This window comes from Quercus suber, unplaced genomic scaffold (assembly GCF_002906115.3).
Source record: "Quercus suber isolate HL8 unplaced genomic scaffold, Cork oak 2.0 scaffold_262, whole genome shotgun sequence".
In the NCBI taxonomy this organism is placed as follows: Eukaryota; Viridiplantae; Streptophyta; class Magnoliopsida; order Fagales; family Fagaceae; genus Quercus; species Quercus suber.
Window position 1 is genome coordinate 487,914 of NW_027069718.1, and position 18,358 is coordinate 506,271.

At 32.1% G+C, this 18,358-nt stretch overlaps 1 protein-coding gene across 1 annotated transcript; it reads right to left on the reverse strand.

Annotated features, from left to right (window-relative positions):
• Positions 1–566: 566 nt before the first annotated feature.
• Positions 567–14,787, reverse strand: LOC112001472 (beta-galactosidase 6). Its single transcript, XM_065781292.1, has 18 exons — positions 14,593–14,787; positions 11,478–11,573; positions 11,287–11,399; positions 9,433–9,499; positions 6,912–7,004; positions 6,677–6,820; positions 6,423–6,517; positions 5,778–5,883; positions 5,535–5,619; positions 5,342–5,460; positions 5,081–5,242; positions 4,590–4,771; positions 4,391–4,482; positions 3,195–3,304; positions 3,006–3,113; positions 2,609–2,716; positions 2,168–2,313; positions 567–934 (listed from the first exon to the last, which is right to left on the reverse strand). Exons 1-18 carry the CDS (start codon positions 14,761–14,763, stop codon positions 682–684), a joined length of 2,250 nt encoding a protein of 749 aa, XP_065637364.1. The 5' UTR covers positions 14,764–14,787; the 3' UTR covers positions 567–681.
• Positions 14,788–18,358: the final 3,571 nt, after the last annotated feature.

The following is an 18,358-nucleotide window of genomic DNA, read 5'->3' on the forward strand; positions in this document are numbered from 1 at the left end:
TTGATATTATTACTTCTTCAAAAATGAAGTATTTGTGCTTCCTAACTTTTTAATAATTCATATTTGGAAGATGGGGATTTGAATCTTGGTCATCTTGAAATACTAGAAAATTTTAATTGAGATATAAGACTTTTGGTGAAGCCTTGTGACTCAATGCATCCTCCAACCTCACTTGAAGGGGAAAAGGATTATCTCCTTAAGCTCTCCATATTCCCTCACACAAGTAAAGCAAAGTTTTTCCTCTTAACAAGTTTTCGCTATCTTTCAAAAGATGGCATCATAGTTTAGTTTTTATTTTTTATATTTTTTTTTCACGTCTTTTGACTTCAATTCTTACTATTTAGTGTTTACTATATGATATTTAAACAAGTTAACACTTGGAATGGGAAAAACTAGAATGGCTCTACCTTCCTCTACTTTTTTACATTTTTACATTAACAAATTATCAATTAAAGTACTCATTCTATTTGGTTTCATTAGATAAATATTAGGTAATTTCATTAGATAAAATATTATTTATTTAAAAATAAAAGTACGGATAAAATAAGAATGTGAGACAAGGAACAAGTTCTGAATATAATAATTAGGACTTTGATTATTATTTAAATGAAGAATGTGAAGGAATTTACATCATGAATTCTACTCAAAATGCTCGTTCCAGATTAGTAGGTAACATATTTATTAGCCTATTATATATATTATCCTTTGTATAGTAGGGGACTTGTAATTCATTTTATCCCTACTAAGAATACCTGTAATTTCCATCTCTATGTAATCTTCGAAGGAAGAGACAAGCTGATCGTCAGATGAATCTTTTTGTACATTGATGATTGACACGGTGTTCAAGGAAATCTGAAGAGGGTTGCCGCCATTTTCTTCAAGCAAAACTAAAAGATTTTCACCAGTTTTGAGGAATGATCTGGGCACATGATACCTAGCAAAACATATATATGCATATATAAATAGGAAATTACATTTGTAAACTTATAATGGTCTAATTTATGCATGTATGTGTGTGCACGTGCATGTATGGTTGTCCATTAGTCCTATGTGCACTTATTGAAAGAGAACGATCTCTGTTAAACTTGAATTATAAATTTATAGTGAAATTGTGTATACAAAAAAATAATTTGTAAAAAAAAAAAAAAAAAACAATTGCAATAGGTTTCAAGTTTGTGGGGGATGACTAAAATCCTCTATGGTATAGGTATATTAGTAAATTAGAAATTGAATGCTATGGCTTGTCATACACGGCAACAAGTTTAATAGTAAGTGAACTTGTTTAACTAATGGCCAAGTTAAAATTCTAAAATTACTACAAATTTTACTATAAAAACTTACAAATTGATGTGACAATAAATGTAATTGGTGCCACCTCAAAAGATAATAAATAAGTGTTTGAATTATTTATTATGGTTAAATCAGTTGATGACACATCATTTTATAAGACATATATAATAAAATTTATTGTATTCCTAACTCACTATAAAATTCACATATTTTAGAAGTAGAATTAAATGAGAGGTCATAAAGAACTTCTTTCAAGATCATTGTGGTCACTTGTTGTAGGTGACTTTGTCATAATAATTATACAGTTATACTATAATAAAAATAGGGCAAATTATATATTTCTACTTTCTACCATAATCTTTCAATTCAATCACTTTATCCCTTTAAAGTCTAAATTATTGAAACACATGATTGAACTCCCAATTTTAAAGGTTGCTACAATGTACCCCTTGGTGTTAGTTCTTTCAAAATTTTAGTATTGAGAGATGGGCTTACATATTTTAAGAGAATAAGATTTTGGGCCTAATATATTAATATTATATATATATAGTGATAATCCCGAAATGGTACACCGATATTTATTGGTATCGAAATACATTATTCTCTTGACCAAATCAAAATGGTCACCAGTATGATATTGACTCCCTTGGTATGTAGCACCTAAACTTTAACCATGAACTTTGCTACACTATAATTTTAGAGTCCCAAGATTCTAATCTACTTTTTACAAATAATTTTTAGGGAATTCACTTTCTTTTGTTTGTGTGTATGTTTGCACATTGTTTTTTGTTTTTATTTTTATTTTTTCCATGTTTGGTGTTTATTAATTATTCTCACATAAAAAACTACTGTGGATATATAGCTAATGGTTACATACAATATTTGTGATGAATTGCCTTGGTAGTCATGGAAAGAAATCCAATAGCGTCCAATGCTTTGTCCATTAACCCAAGCTTCACCTTTCCCCATTGAACTAAGGTTTAAGGCAACAGGATCATCTCCCTTGGGTGCATCAAAAAATATCTGCAAGATTACCAATTTGCAATATTACACAGATAAACTATAAACTATAAATCATATAGGGATTCTGGAGTAAAAAACAAATATACAGATTATTATGTATCCTCAAAACTGTATCTATAAATTTTATGTTTGAATGAATTTAAATCTTAATAAATGCTATCTTAATTTTCTTTGATTTTTCTCTTTTATTTGTAAAACCATTATTTGATACTTCAACATTTTTTTTTTTAATTTTAATTTTTTTATCTTACATTAGATTTTTGTTATAATATATATGAAATGTACAGTTACATACCTTGTACCAAGTAAGTGTTTGATTGGTAGAGATTCCATTTTCACACCACACTACATCTCCCACATTTTCTTCTCTATATATTTGCAATTCTTCTCCAAGTAGTCCAACCTGTAATGATTAATGAGTTTAATTTAAATAATAACTGTAGAGTAAAAATTATGTACAGTACTTTACGTACAATACATATATAACATTCCTTAAATAAATTCAAATATCTAAGAAAATTGAATTAAGTTGTCCTTGAAAAAGACAACATTGTTTAAATTGTTTACATTAGTCAATACAACTGGACATTTGAATTGATAAACCTAATTAAATTTATTGTACTTAAAGTACTACATCTAAATTTTACATATAACAATAATGTTGGAAGATTAATCAAGATAAAAGTGCTAACCTTATATCCCCATTCATAGTTTGTCAAATTATAAAATTCGTTGTTGTCGCCTTGAATTGTCACTGTTGTTAAGCCAGTCCTTTTTCTTTCAAGAAAAGCTCCTGAATCCTTTTCACAAGCAAAAAAAAAAAAAAATGGAGGTAGCATATAAATATAATTTTTAAAGAAATAAAGTTACAAAATCATTACCTGTAGCCCAACCATTACGCTGAGTATAGAAATATTGTTTATACCATCTTTGATCATAAATGGAATATCCATTGTGAAGTTCTTCGTAGTAAAACTTCCATTTGCAGAACCTGAATACCACCAAATAATAAGTGAGGGTTAGGGTTATTGGCTTGAAACTCCAAAATTCTTGAATGTTAAATCAAAGGTTTCAATATATATACACACACACGCACGTGTGCGACCATTATATTCTCTTTTAAACTTAACTAGTTTATCCCCTAAACTATATATTGAACGCATGATTGACCTCTCAAATTGAAAATTTTGTTGCACTTATCCCTTTTTTGTCAGTTTTCCTGTTAAGTTAGATGGAAAATGTGTGCACGTGATATTCATGTGACATCGGCTGACTTGGACCTCATTAGGAGTAAAGTCCAAAATATCCCTTTTGTAATTAGAGGGGGTGACATTTCTATCTTTTTACTAACTACTGGTGGGTCAAGCGAATATCGTATGTGCACCTTTTCTGTTTAAGTTAACAGGTGAACTGATAGAAGGAGGTTAAGTGTTACAAAGTTTTTGATTTGAGGGGTTGATTGTGTGTTTTAATAGTTAAGAGGACAAAGTGTAAAATGTATATAGTTTATAGTGAAAAAGTGTAATATTGTTTTGGGGTGTGAATCACAATTGTTTACCCACATATAATGAGGGATGCTGCCTTGCACAAAATAAAATGGTCGTAGTTAATTAAAAAAGAAAAAAAGAAAAAGAAAGACAGATATTGTCTTTCAAAGAAGTTCGAATATAATTAGTAACCTACCTATATATATGTTGTTCAAAAAAGCATGCGCAACGTGTGCAAGAGATTGAACATGAAGTACTACTTTGGTGGAAGAAAAATTGTGTTCAAGCCTGTATTTCAACAGAAAACTCCATTAATAATGTCAATAATTTGATGCAAACAAGAGAAAGCAAGCATATGGTTCATGCTAGTAAAATTCAAAGAGAGATGAATTTACCTAAGAGTGTACAATAGTTTATAGTGAAAAAGTGTAATATTGTTTTGGGGTGTGAATCACAATTGTTTACCCACATATAATGAGGGATGCTGCCTTGCACAAAATAAAATGGTCGTAGTTAATTAAAAAAGAAAAAAAGAAAAAGAAAGACAGATATTGTCTTTCAAAGAAGTTCGAATATAATTAGTAACCTACCTATATATATGTTGTTCAAAAAAGCATGCGCAACGTGTGCAAGAGATTGAACATGAAGTACTACTTTGGTGGAAGAAAAATTGTGTTCAAGCCTGTATTTCAACAGAAAACTCCATTAATAATGTCAATAATTTGATGCAAACAAGAGAAAGCAAGCATATGGTTCATGCTAGTAAAATTCAAAGAGAGATGAATTTACCTAAGAGTGTACCAAAGATAATCAGATTTGTCTTTGGTTGTATTCGTGTGCTCAAGTAAGCCATTTGATTTTAGTGATGTATCTTCGAAGTTCACAATCTCATCTTTGAATTCTTCCCAGCTATCAGTTGAATCAAAAGTTTGTGCTAGTGTTATGATTCGGTCATTATACTCTGTATTCACCTATACAAGATAAGATAAACTAGAACTTTAGCTTGCCATCAAATATACTTCAGATTTGCCAATGATTGTAAACTCACAAGATATCAATTAAGTTCTAAACAACAAATTTCCTACATAAAATTTTGCACATAATGGTCTTGTCAAAACAAGAATTCGAGGAATATTAGAATATAAATGATTTAAAAAAAAATTTTCAAACCAAAATTTTGCTAGAAAATGTCATGAGCTCAAAATTGTAGTTATAATGCAGGATTACAAACATGAATAATGGTCAACTACAGAAAAACAACTTGTTATATTATAATTTACCTTTGCCGAATTGAAGGCTATATTTTTACAGTCTGGTAGAATGCTGATCGACTTTGGAAGCAATTTAAGTGATATATTTTGAAACTGTACAGTAATGTTATGTCCATCATAGTTTGTGAGAAATGCCGCACAGCCTCCGGCCTCTTCTTGGAAAACAATGGCCTAAGTTAAAGGAAAGAAAGAAATAATTGTTACCATAATCTTGTAAGTTTCATCTTTGAGTACATTCAGTGATATATGAGAAGACTTTTGGCACATTACCTCTTGCTGTTGGCCTAAAGAATAGTTTGTTCGTACTCCTTGTAGCAGAGTTGTAGAACACAATTTAATTACAGCATGCAAATCCTTAAGATGCCCCCACTTAGGTTGCCTTTTTAGTCCTAAAATTATTAGTAGTGGATTATTAATTAAATTATTCATCTAATTAAGAAGCATAGGAACTTATGCTACTCACCATATTCATCAAGAGGAGCTTGGTCATAATAAGCTGTTATGATATATGCAGAGCTTGTTCTCCCAAAATTTGTTCCACCATGGTACTACATAAGGAGTGTAGCATTAGGGACATTGACATGATTAGGTTGAGATAACTAAAAGGCTTATGTAATGTGCACTAGTGAAATTTAAAAGAAACTATACTCAACCAGATTGAAATATAATAGCATAATTAATGAGATTCATAACTAAAATACCATACCATGTAATAATTTACATAGCTCCCATTTCGTGCAATAAAAAGTGCTACATGAAATGCAATGTCTTCAGCAGATCTTATGTATGGCTTCTGACCATATACTTGATAGCTTCAAGAGAAAACTAAGTACAATTAGTTGACTCTTAAAATGATTAATACTCATATTTTTCTCATTCATTTAAACATCAATTGTTAATGACTAATTCAATAGCAAAAGAAAAAAAAAATTCTGGGAAATCATTTACTTAGATTCATCTTACAGCCATAAGCATTCTCCAGTACCCTCCGAGTTTGATCCACATTGATCTTATCACCACTAAGCAATCATTTCAACCATCATTATCTCTCCAAATTTAAACTATCATTACCTTTGTAGTACCAAACTTTTGAAGCTAGCCATTAGTTTCTTATGGTACTATTCTTTATAGACTTACTAACTAGTACAGTAGCTAAGACCTTCACATACTTTATTTTTGTATCAAACATGACTTGTTGATTCTTATTAGTGAAAATTGAACCCAAGAATGTTCCCACTAGCTGAATTAATGTTCCTTTTGACTCCTTTAGAGAATCAAATGGAATGTAACCTTTTACTTAAAACTCCTTGCCCTTAAAAATGGAACAATATATGCAGAGATTTGATCATACAAAGAAGTCCAATTCTCTGTCCACAATGATGGCTTATTTGGTGAGTTGGGTCCTCCAAAAGTTTCTCCACATCTCATCCCGTTGCATGTATTAATCTGCATGTTTAATTTGTTAAAGGGACATACAATACATGGTCCATTATGCAATCAGTTGAATCTTACAAAATAGCAAAGAGAACATTTTAAAATTAGCAGGTAAGTTTCTAAGTAAAATTAGTACTAAAACCAGTAGTCTTAGTTGAGTAGTAAACTAACCACTGGATCAGGAGCATCAATTTGCTTGCACATGATCCAAGGTACACCAGTTTGGAGTCCAACCGCCATTTTAGCTGCCCAACGAACATAAGGGGGTCCTTTTTCGTGGAATGCCGCTTCAACGTTTTGATATTCATTCTCAATCTATACCAGCATTAATTAGCATATGTCAGGTGAGAAATTGTATTTAGTGAAGAATTTATTACAAATTGACTAGTAAGATACCGTATAGTACCTGTGACAGTATGATGGGACCTCCTTGTGAGGCATATAAACCCTCCAACTTCATCAAGTTCACTATTTTTGTGGTAAAGTTTTTCATGTAGAACTACAAAATTAAACCAACAGAAAAATGAAATCATTTTAATTATCTAAGTACCGATATATCAAATTATTACACTTTAATTTATGTACGGATTTTAGCATAGCATCAAAATACAAAAATGTGGAAAATTTTCTAGACATCAAAGTAGCGTAAGTATGGAGTGGCTTAGAACCTTGAAAGATGCTAAAGCAATCCTAATACAACTTTAGATCCCTAAACCATGCTTTTTACGACTAAATCACTTTTAAGCTAAACCGACAAACTAGTTAACGTATAAGTGATTAACCAATTTCCATATAACAAGAACTAAGCTACACTAGGCATAACATATAAATAGTAATATGGACATAAGGTAAAAGCATTTAAACCAAAGCTAAACCCTAAGAAGTGTTTAGAAAGAGGAAAACCCAAAACTGAGGTGAAAAAATTTCTCCCCCGTTGGAAATCTCCACTAAACAAGATAGTTGTAGTACATGGGACACTATGAACCCTTCGAGCCTACAAGATTATTAATATACTTGAAACTTTCAAGCTCCAACTAGGCCCTTTCTCCTTTTAGCTTATTGGAGACACTCCATTGAAGCACCAATGGAAAACCACCAAAAGATTGGATTTTTACTATGGTTTCTTAAGTTTCTATGGATTCACTCACAAATCATGAGGTACTGTGTAAGGATGTGAGATGAATGAAATACAAATCTCAATCAAGGATGAATGAGATGGAAAAGAGAAGATAGAGTGTTTTTGCTTAAAACTAAAACTTTCTCTTTTCATACATAAGAATTTTGGCTTCAAATGTGATAAGAATAATTTCTAGGGTTTAGTCACACTCTTATTTGAATACCAAGCCACACACACACCAACTCAAAAAGTGTGTTTTGGTAGATACAGAATGGATGGAAAAAGTTTAGAGAACAAAATACACTAATCTTGCAACTCGCAACCTTGTCACGGCCTGGTTGGTCGCTACTTGCCTAGTCAATACTCTGATCTTGGCTTTTTGCCATGTGTCACTTGTAGGTAGAGCAGGTCGCTTGAAGTCATGAGATGACTCTAAATGCAACTTTAAAAAATGCAAATGAGGCTCAAGTATAATCTACCCCAAATACAATTAGGCCTCGAAAAGATACGTTAAAATGGTTAAACAAAATACATACAAATTTGTCATTGAATAACGCCAATAAACATACACTTTTCAAACCTTGCTATTTGAAAGAAAAGAGCAATATCTTATCAACCGATTAGCTCAAATGGTGTCACATTATCAAAACTAAGGATGGGCATAGGCGTATGCCGTATTGGGTGGGGGAAATTGTCCCAGCTAGGGAAAATTCAATGACATTGTAATGGGGATCAAATCTATAATGTGTATGTGTGTCAAAGTACAAGTTCAAAAGGTCTAAGATGTAGCTCAAAAGAAGATAGTTATTCAGAGTTTCAATTGCCATTCGATCAATGCTTAATTGATCGAACATGTGATTTTGACAATAATTCAATTGTCGCTCAATTGATCAAAAGAAGAATTTTGACAACAATTTGATTGTTGCGAAATCAATTGAGAAATATGAAAAGATAATTTGACGTGTTTCATTAAAGTCTATGTTGCATTGGTTTTCATGTTCTACATGCAATGATATAAAGTCATATCATAAACACGACTAAAAACAATTTTTTCTTTTTAAAGAGGCTACTACCATGAACTACAATGAAGTAAACCTAAACCCATAATTGATAAACCCTGTGAGTTTAGAATTCCATATTCACAATGGAATTGTTGTGTTTGGTGATCAAGAACTAAAACCTTAGAGTCTAAATCCCAATGTTGCTAATCTAGACATCAAACCTTCAAGGAGGGTCCTTAGAATCGGTTAAAGGGTTCGATTGTGATCATGGATGAGGTTCTTGAGAAGGGATTCATATAAAATAGTTAAGATGGTCTAGACTTGGTTTTAGGGCACATCAATATGTTTATATACAGAATAGAGTCTAAGGTCATGGGTATGAACTGGATTGTAAAGCTTTTTTCATATAGTGGATTTTCTTATTAGGGTAAAGATACACTCGGAATGTTTTTCCCTTTTGAGTCGATTCTTGATTTGTTTTCATTTCGTTACCAGATTTGTGTATTATTCTATTGATTGAATTATTTTTCAAATTTAGCTTATGTTGTGATTTTAGGTATTTAATCCAAAGTATAATCACCATATGATTCAGTAATTCACTTTTCAATTAATATGCATAATTAACTTAAGAGTTCTAAATAAAAATTTTCATTTTTTTTTCTATAATTACATCTATATATATATATATATATTTTTTTTTTTGTGGTAAAATCAAATGATTTCATGGTAAACATTAGATTTAAAAATAAATAAATAAATACTTGTATATGAGAGAGAGAGAGAGAGAGAGAGAGAGAGATGCTTAGTACCTTAAATGGCTCATTGTTTGATCGATAAACAATGCCAGGGACATCATGCAACCAAAATGGAAACCCCCTACAATCCAAACACTATTAAGCAAGAAATGGGTGCAACACTTGTGCGAGTAAAATATAATCCATTTTAAGATAATGATAAGAATAATGATAAATGTTTGAGAAATTAAATTGATTGTATCTTAGAAATTTATTATTGGGTATAAATAGATAATTTAGAATCAAAAACAAAAAAAATTAATACATATTAGTAAATTTTAAAAATATTACACCTCTTAATTACTTTTTATTTAATTAATATTTTGAACATGCCATAGTTGGATTACATCTTCTCTTTGTTCTTAACATGCATGCCAAGTTTGGTACTAATCACATATTATTTACTAATTAATCCATAAACTCACATTTCATGCATAATTTTAAAACACAAAAACTTGAAATTAAACATTTTATACATGAGATAGCTATTGATCTCAAATTGCCTTGAAGCTTTGCACGCATGGAGTGTATAAGAAGAATATGTAACCCAACTGTGGATTTCTCAAAATTTGCATACAATAAAAAGATATTTAGCTATATACTATTGCTTAAAATTATACTAGATGTAATTTGAACCTAACCCACCCACACACACATATAGTGGAAAAAGAGCTTGAACTCTGGACCATTTTTTCTAATCCAATCATAATGACAAACTACTACTTGTCTAAAAGAATAAATGATTAGGGAATAATGAATTTAATTATTTATCCATTATTATAGCACTATAACATATATTTCTCTATAAAAAGACTAGTATAATCTAAAACATTTTTACAATGCCAATAAGACCTACTTTATGTTTTCTTCTTACATAAGTCCAGCCGCACATTGAGGAATAAATTATCTTATACCACATTTATCCTCCTCTCTAAATATATTAATTTTTAAATTAATATCAATAGTTAAATATTTTGAAAAAAAAAAATGTTGACCCATTTGTGGGCCAAAGTTTTTTTAAAATTATTTTTTATTAATGCATTGACTTTAGGTTAATGGAATTTTCTGGTGCTTCTAGGAGTGTCTGGGTTTGAATATTTATTCCCTAACTTATGATGTATATATAAAGAAGAGATTAAATTCTGTAGGGATGTGGTGTAAAACTTATATTTTATCCCTCCAATTCCAACTTGCCACATCATTTTATCACATATTTAAGAATAAGCAAAACCACACCTAATCAATTCTAATACCCATATATAAATCCAATCAAATTAAAAGTTTATTGAGATGTTATTAGGTGTGGTAGGATGTATTGATTTTAAGTAAAATGATGATGTGACAATCTCTTATTTGATGGTTTAAGACATGGGTTTTACACTTTATCCTTACCAAATTCGGACTTTATAAAGAATCATGATATATTTTAAAGAGCAAGATTTATGTACAATATTTAGGTGTTGTTCCTTAGGTTCCCTTTTAAGATTCTGCCATGTGAGATTTTTTCTTATGAGATGGAAGTGGATTTTTTAGTTAAGTAGCCACATGGTTGAATCTTAAAAGGGGAACCTAAGGAACAACATTTGAGGTACTATACCTAACTTTTGTCCTATTTTAAATAAAGACAATATGGTGTAAAACTATTTATTATGAGGTGATTTACTTGTTTGGAAAGAAATACTTAGAAGTTCATCTTAGTGGTCTTGTAATCAGTCTATTCTAACTATAGCAACTGTTAATAATAATAACAATTTAGTTTGCAAAGAAAAATAATTATAGTTTGTTCTTAATCTAATAATATTTGTAATGCTAGTAGATATTTTTTTGTGGATTGTAGGAAGTGGAATGAGAATTAACCCACGTACGTACCCATAATTCCATTCACTCTCAATGAAAGGTCCAATCCTAAGGCAAGCATACAACCCTTGTGCTTGGATTTCTTTGATGAATCGCACTAGATCATATCTTCCACTAAAATCATACTGTGCAACACAAAATCCCCACATGAGAGAGAGAGAGAGAGAGAGAGAGAGAGAGAGAGAGAGAGGGGTTTGACTAACCTGACCAGGTTGAGGTTCATGAAGATTCCAAAATACATAGGTTTGAATAACGTCCAATCCTCCTTCCTTGGCTTTAGCTATCAAAGATGGCCACATCTGCTCCAAAATTATATAATTTCCCTTTTTAGATAATATTTTGTGTTTAAATCAAAAATGTATTTGTATATATTGTAATTAGTATGACTAAGATTGTTGTCACATATGTATTTCCTGTGGACGATCATCATTTAACCAAAATTTTTATTATTATTGTACGGGGTATGATCCCAAGCCCATTGAATCTTAGGCCCTGGCCTTATGGTACAGTACATGATCCTGTGCCCACTGGACCTTTGGCCTTGGTCTGGACACATTTCAAGGCCCAATCTAAGCCCAAATACCATAATGAGTCCATCTTGTCTTAAATATATCAGAAGCAAGCCCAAGCCAATCAATTCTAACTTGATCGGGAATGTGCTTTCTCAAAACATCCTATGTTCTTGGCAGCTTGGTATTGCCTTGAGGAATATCGCTGCCGAGTAGTCTTTTGGAGGCTAGAACAAATTCCAATGTCATTACCACTGTTCCCAACAAAGCATATTCTTATTAGGAATAATCACATTGGACCCCACCCACACGAGTGAGATCAGAAAGTAATCATAGTGCCTCCACCCACCTCAAGTTATAAATTGGAGAATAGAATGAGAAGAATGGGTTGGCAATTCTGTGGAAAAGAGAGAAAAAGAAGCAAGGAGAAGTTTGATGCCACAATGAGAGTGAGTGAGAGTAATTTAGAGAAGAAAAGGGAGAGAATTTGTGAAAATGGAGAGGTGTCATTTGGTAGTCTAGTAAAGAACTAACCGTAGTAGGAAACACAAAGCCTATAATACAAATAGATTGTGGTCCATCAAGGTAGATTTTGGGCTCGCACAATTATTTTAGGACTAAATTATAATTTGTAAATTTTTGAGTAATTTTGATTTTGTTCTCCTAAAAATTTCAAATTTTGGATTATTAACTCTTATGTTACATAATGTTTGGATTTAAGTCCTTCCATCATGCACCATGATGAAGTGTCCATTAAGTATCAAGTAAGCTCAAAATGATGTTTTCTCATTCAAAACTGTCATTTTGAACCTTATCAAAACCAATGACACCTTATATGATTGTATTTGTTTTAATTTTTACACCCTTTATGTTTGGGATGGTTTTGATTTTGCACCGTTTGTATTTGGAGTTGTTTTGATTAGTCGAATACGTAACAAACATCTAGGCATGACGCATTGACAGAAGGGAGTAATTTCAAATGATACCTAACGTTAAGGGAGTGGATCAAAATTTTGAACTTTTAAGGGACAAAATCAAAATTATCCTAAACATTTGGAGAGTAATTTGCACTTTAGTATTATTTTAGAGTTCAAATTCCCCACATGTTCTCCTTTTAGCTAAAATTAATAGGAATAATGCTATGAACACAACAAAAATTCAAAAACTCCCAAATAAGCATACCGAAAAATTTAAATTGGGAATTGCAGATGGTTGATTTGTGAGTTATCATGCTAATTTAAGAATATTATAAAATTATTGAACATTTCATCATGTCCCTAGTATTAATCAATTAATAAAACAAAACTTTACACTACCCCTTTGCATATGACTATGTGGGTTTTGTTTCTGTGGGGCATGTGATGTGAGCACATGAGGTGCTTCCAACTCCAAGTCTTCAATAGACAAGAGTCACAGACTTACAGGACAAACATGCGGCAAGAAAAATGAAATATCACCGAAAAGTTTGGCGGTACTCGTGCTACCCGTGATGCAATTATAGCCAATAGGAAACAAATGAAATGATGTGCTTCTTGAGCTGGGCTATATGTAAGGTTAAAATCTTTTGTTCTTTACAAAGAAAATGGTTGCCGAGCAGCTTTATTTGTTGAAAAGGAGAAAATAGTTAGGAATGAAGGAACACGTTGATTAGGAAGAGGTTTTTTTCCTTTCTTTTTTGGTCGGCAGGAGGACTCTTAAAAGGAATGATTAAAAGAAAAAAAAAAAAGGAAAAAAAAAAATTTGTGACACATTCTTCATGCTGGCCTCCTCACTTATCTAGAAAAATGAAAATTGTGTGATCTCATTTTTCGTGAGAAACAAATTAAGGCCCACACCACGCTCTTTTATTTTATGCTTTTTAACTAATTAGTAAAAAAAAAAAAAAAGATATTTTCTTAATTTTATTTTAATTTGTATATTTTTGTATGCATTATATAGTATCTAAATAGGATTTGTCTTTCATCTAATACATGATCATACTTCTCTAGTTAATTATTAGTGTTTTTAAGGTAATTGCAATGTGATTTTATTGATATATTTTGTATACATTACATAGTATAGAATAAAATTAGGATTTATATTTAGTATACAGGGAATAATTCAAAATTAAAATCTAAATAGAAAAGATAAGGTCACCTTCCTTAATAATATTATATGGGGAGGAGGAGCCTAATCATGATTCTCCTTATAAAGAAGATTAGGTAGGTTACTGAGTTACAAAACTTGTGATTTATTTATTTTTGGTTAAACAAAACTTGTGATTTATCATTTTATACTCATGAGCACTTAAAGCATGTCTAAAATAGAAGTATTTGTATACGTATAATATAATAAAAGTAGTATAGTGTAAGTTGGTCGCAAAATATATGGGTAGAACAAATTAAAGGGGCTTAGGAAAACAAGCAGACTTTAGGTTGGACTAGCTGTAGGGTTCTGATCAAATAGCTGGGATTTGGACGTTTTAACAGATACATAAAGGTCTGGTAAACAATAAACAGGATATTATTGTTGATTTTTTTTTTTTGCTAAAAGTATTATTGAAAATAAATAAATAAATAAAATAAGTAAGTTGCTCATGTGAAATCTACAAATAATAAAAAAACATAAGCAATAAGCTGTCTTGTAATCGAATTCCAAGTAGATATAGCATATACTAGATAATCAATTGGCAACCACCATTTGTAGCAACCAACTTACCCAAGTTTTAACACAATGACCAATATTAGATTACCTGTCTGGCAGCAAACGAAAAATAATGCTATAAGAAGACTAGGCAAAATAATTGTGTTAAAATCATTTATATTATTACCTCAGGTGTGCTACGAGGATAGTGAATTGAACCAGAAAATAGCATTTTTCTCTTCCCATCAATGATGAGAGATCTTCCATCGTATGTGACTTCTCCTCCTTCAGCGTGGCCACCACCTTCCATCATTATAACCACCACAAGTCCCCAATACAGTCTCCACCACCACTCCATCTCAAGCTCAACCTGGTTTGGTTTCTAAGCTCTCTCTCTCTCTCTCTCTCTCTCTCTCTCTCTCTCTCTAGGCTGGTGTTATTAGAAATGAGAAGAAAGATTATTTATACTGGGAGTAGGTGACCTGGTGATGCAGATAGATACATCATACGTATGAGGGGAATATGATATTGGTGTCAAATATGCTATTCTAGTATTTCTATTTTTATTCAGTGTTAGCGAGGAAAACATAGAAGGTAATAGCTCCAACAGGATACTTAGATTATTGTATACTCTTGGAATATCATAAATGTCTTCACATGAATAGTGAGTCCCACTAATTAAATTCATGGTGAGACCCATCATTCATGTGAGAGAAGAGAGTACGTATTTATGTTACTCCGGGAGTACTTAATAATTTTTCTACATATATGATATATATGACATTATAATGTTTGAAATAATTTATATTGAATTATTGCGTAATAGCCAAAGAGGCTTAGTTGTTGCATAAAGCTCTTTCAAGGCTAACTTTAGACACTACAGACGTACATCCCTTATATGGAGAAGTTGCCTTATGATATTTGTTAGTGAATTATTTTAAGAAAGTTTTAAAAGAAAAATTAATATTTTTTGACAGTTTTTCTAATTTCCTATAAAAATGGTATAAAAATTTTCTTAAAATAGTTTATTAATAATTATACTAAGGTCACTGTTAACATGATCCTTATTTATACATCGAAGATGTAGTCATTCACTAAAAACATGGGCTTCTAAACTTGACGTGCAAAAGAAATTTGGGATGTTGCTCTTTGGACAGAGAAAGATACGTGGTTCACATGACACATTTCTAGATGGGAAAGTGGAAGTGAAGTTACTATGGTAACCTCTGTATTCCAAACATTATTGTTAAAATGAAAAAAAAAAAAAAATTGTAGAGAATCGGGAAAAAACACACACACACATGGTACGACCTTCCAAAGAGCGACATCCCAAATTTGCTTTGCACGTCAAGTTGGGTTGCCATGTCTGGGCTTCTAAGCTTCATTTAGCGTGAAAAGGAAGAGGCGCCAAAATTTGAATAGGCTTCAAGCATTACGTCCCATAAAATCCTGGATCAGGTATCTAAAATAATTTTTTTTAAAAATGAGATAATAAATTCTAGGGTGAAATTTGGGGTTGTTTGAATTTTACACATTAGCCTGTTTGGTAGAGGTGTTGGAGAATTATTGTTCAAAATGATGTGAAAACGATGGTTTAAAAAGTGTTTTGAAAACACGTATTTAAAGTACTCATAATGCAAAAAAAGTGTTTGATACTATATTTCTAATAACGACTTTTCAAAAGTGAAAAAACATAATTGTATGTTTGGTATGTGTGGTTTTTATTTTATTTTATTTTATTATTATTTTTTTTTAAATTTTAAGTGATGACATGTAGTCTAATCAATGAGATCTACAGTTTTTAAAATATCTATAAAAGTCCCATTGAGCAATGTTGTTTGAAATCCGAAAACTGATAAGAGAAGTTTTCCAAATTTAGTATTTAAACACTCTAAAATGAGCAACGTAACTCAAACATTCCTTAAAAAAAACACCCTTACCAAACGTGTTGTTTTTTTCTTTTTTTGAACCACAGTTTTCAGTATTTAAACACTAAAAACTGTTGTTTGAATTCACATACCAAAGTGGTTGATTTTACAATCTGAAGTTTGGTTTTGTTAGCAAAAATACACTCTCGGTTAGTTTTGGTTGTTAAGTGACACGCCATTTTAATGACGTTATTTTTTCTCCTTTTTTTTTTTGGGAATCAGCCCAAAAATCAAAACAAAAATTTCACATTTTTACACGACACCATTCATAGCTATCCCCAAATCAAAATAGCAAACAAACCCAAAAACCCCATATTTTCTTTCTGCTCATTACGAACCCCACAAACCCAACCTGGCGATTTGAATTTGACAAGCCCAACTATTCCCAGAGGCTTGGAAGGAGAGGTTTCTAGGAGATTTGAATTTGGTAGAATAGTAAGTTTTGTAGAAACTATAGCGACAAAAGAAGAGAGATGAAAACAAAGACAAAGATGATAACAATGGTTGACCTGTTAAAGTGTGTGAAAATAAAATAACGGCAACGAAAGAATGAAAAGAAGCTGTAAAGTTGTGATTTATAACTATATTTTATGTTGGCTTTATTCTATGATAAAAAGTGTTGTAATTGCATTAATTTTGTTCCTTGTATTTTGTGGGATTTTATTGTATTGGATTTAGTATTAACTTAGTGAAGAATCGAGCTTGAAATGAAGAATCAATTCAGTTTCGTGACTAGCTTGCAAGAAGTTCGCAAGAAATGTAACCCGAGAAAAGGGCACATGAGAAGCACATGTTGGAAGTTGAAGAGTCAAGTGTCAAGCTGCATTTCATGAGTGCTTCGCGAGACAGGCCATCTCGCGAGCTACCCGCGAAACATTATGCCTGGAGGATTTTAAATATGACTTTCTTATCCTTCACTCATACTATATATACACTCATTACCCACAAAAGTAGAAGAGGCTATTCAGAGAGAAAACGCCTAGATAGGTTTTCTACAACATAACACACCAATCTTTTAGAGAGAGCTACTCATCCTTAGTGAGAAATCCTTGTAACTTCTTCTCATTCCCTCTCTCATTGTCATACCTTGAGAGGAGATTTATACCCAAACACAATCCACACATTTTTAGAGTGTAAAGAGTGTTTTGGAGCTTGAAAAGCTTTAGGGATGCAATCGGGCATATTGCAGGATCCGAAAAGCTAGAGAAGATATGACTCCAAAAAGTCCGTTGGTAGCAGGAGCTTGGAGGGTTCAAGTACATTAGGTAGACTAGGCTTTGAGGGTCTTTTGTTATTCGTATACTCCAACTTTATTCTCTAGGGGATCGATTTTGACTTAAAGGGTCGGAGAGTGGTTTTTCACTGAATTCTTCTGTTTCCTTTTCGATAATACATCTTGGTGTTTTTTTATTGTATGGAGCTGGGCCTTAGGCCCCAAGGGCCTTGGGCCCAAGCCTCGCGATACATTATATGACCTTGTCCCCATTTTAGACCTTTAGCCTCTATCCGGACACCTCAAGACCCAATCTGTGCCTAAAAGCTGAAATAAGACTGCACTGTCTTGGATACCCAAAGTAAGGCCCTCCCGATTGTCTTTAACGTGGTTGAGGGTATCATTGCTTGGAGATTCCCTATACTCGGCTACCCGGTAGTGCCTTCGGGAATATTGCTGTCGAACGGACTTTTGAAGGTGGGAGTCAGCTCCAATGCCACTACCATCTTTCCCGACAGAACATCCACTTAGAGATGATGGAATTGGACCCTTATTCGCACTAGTAAGGGGGAGTAATCATAACACCTCAACTTATCTTAAGGCTATAAATAGAAGGATTAAGGAAGAAGTGGGGGTTGGCAATTCAGGAGAAAAAATTGAGAGAAAATAGTGACTAAACCTAGAGAGAAAGGGAAGCAACTTTGTAAGATAAAGAGAAGGGTTTGTAAAAACAAGAATGTGTACCGGGGTCTCCGAGCATAGGACTACCTATAGTAGGAAACCCGAAGCCTGCAATATAAATAGATTGTGAG

What these genes read in the sequence shown, in the direction of transcription:
- LOC112001472 (XM_065781292.1), bottom strand. Translation starts at nt 14,763, where the DNA reads ATGGAGTGGTGGTGGAGACTGTATTGGGGACTTGTGGTGGTTATAATG. An exon ending in GAGAGTGAATGGAATTATGG is followed by an intron (nt 9,500 to 11,286) that starts GTACGTACGTGG and finishes TTTGGATTGTAG; the next exon opens with GGGGTTTCCATTTTGGTTGC. An exon ending in ACTATGAATGGGGATATAAG is followed by an intron (nt 2,717 to 3,005) that starts GTTAGCACTTTT and finishes TAATCATTACAG; the next exon opens with GTTGGACTACTTGGAGAAGA.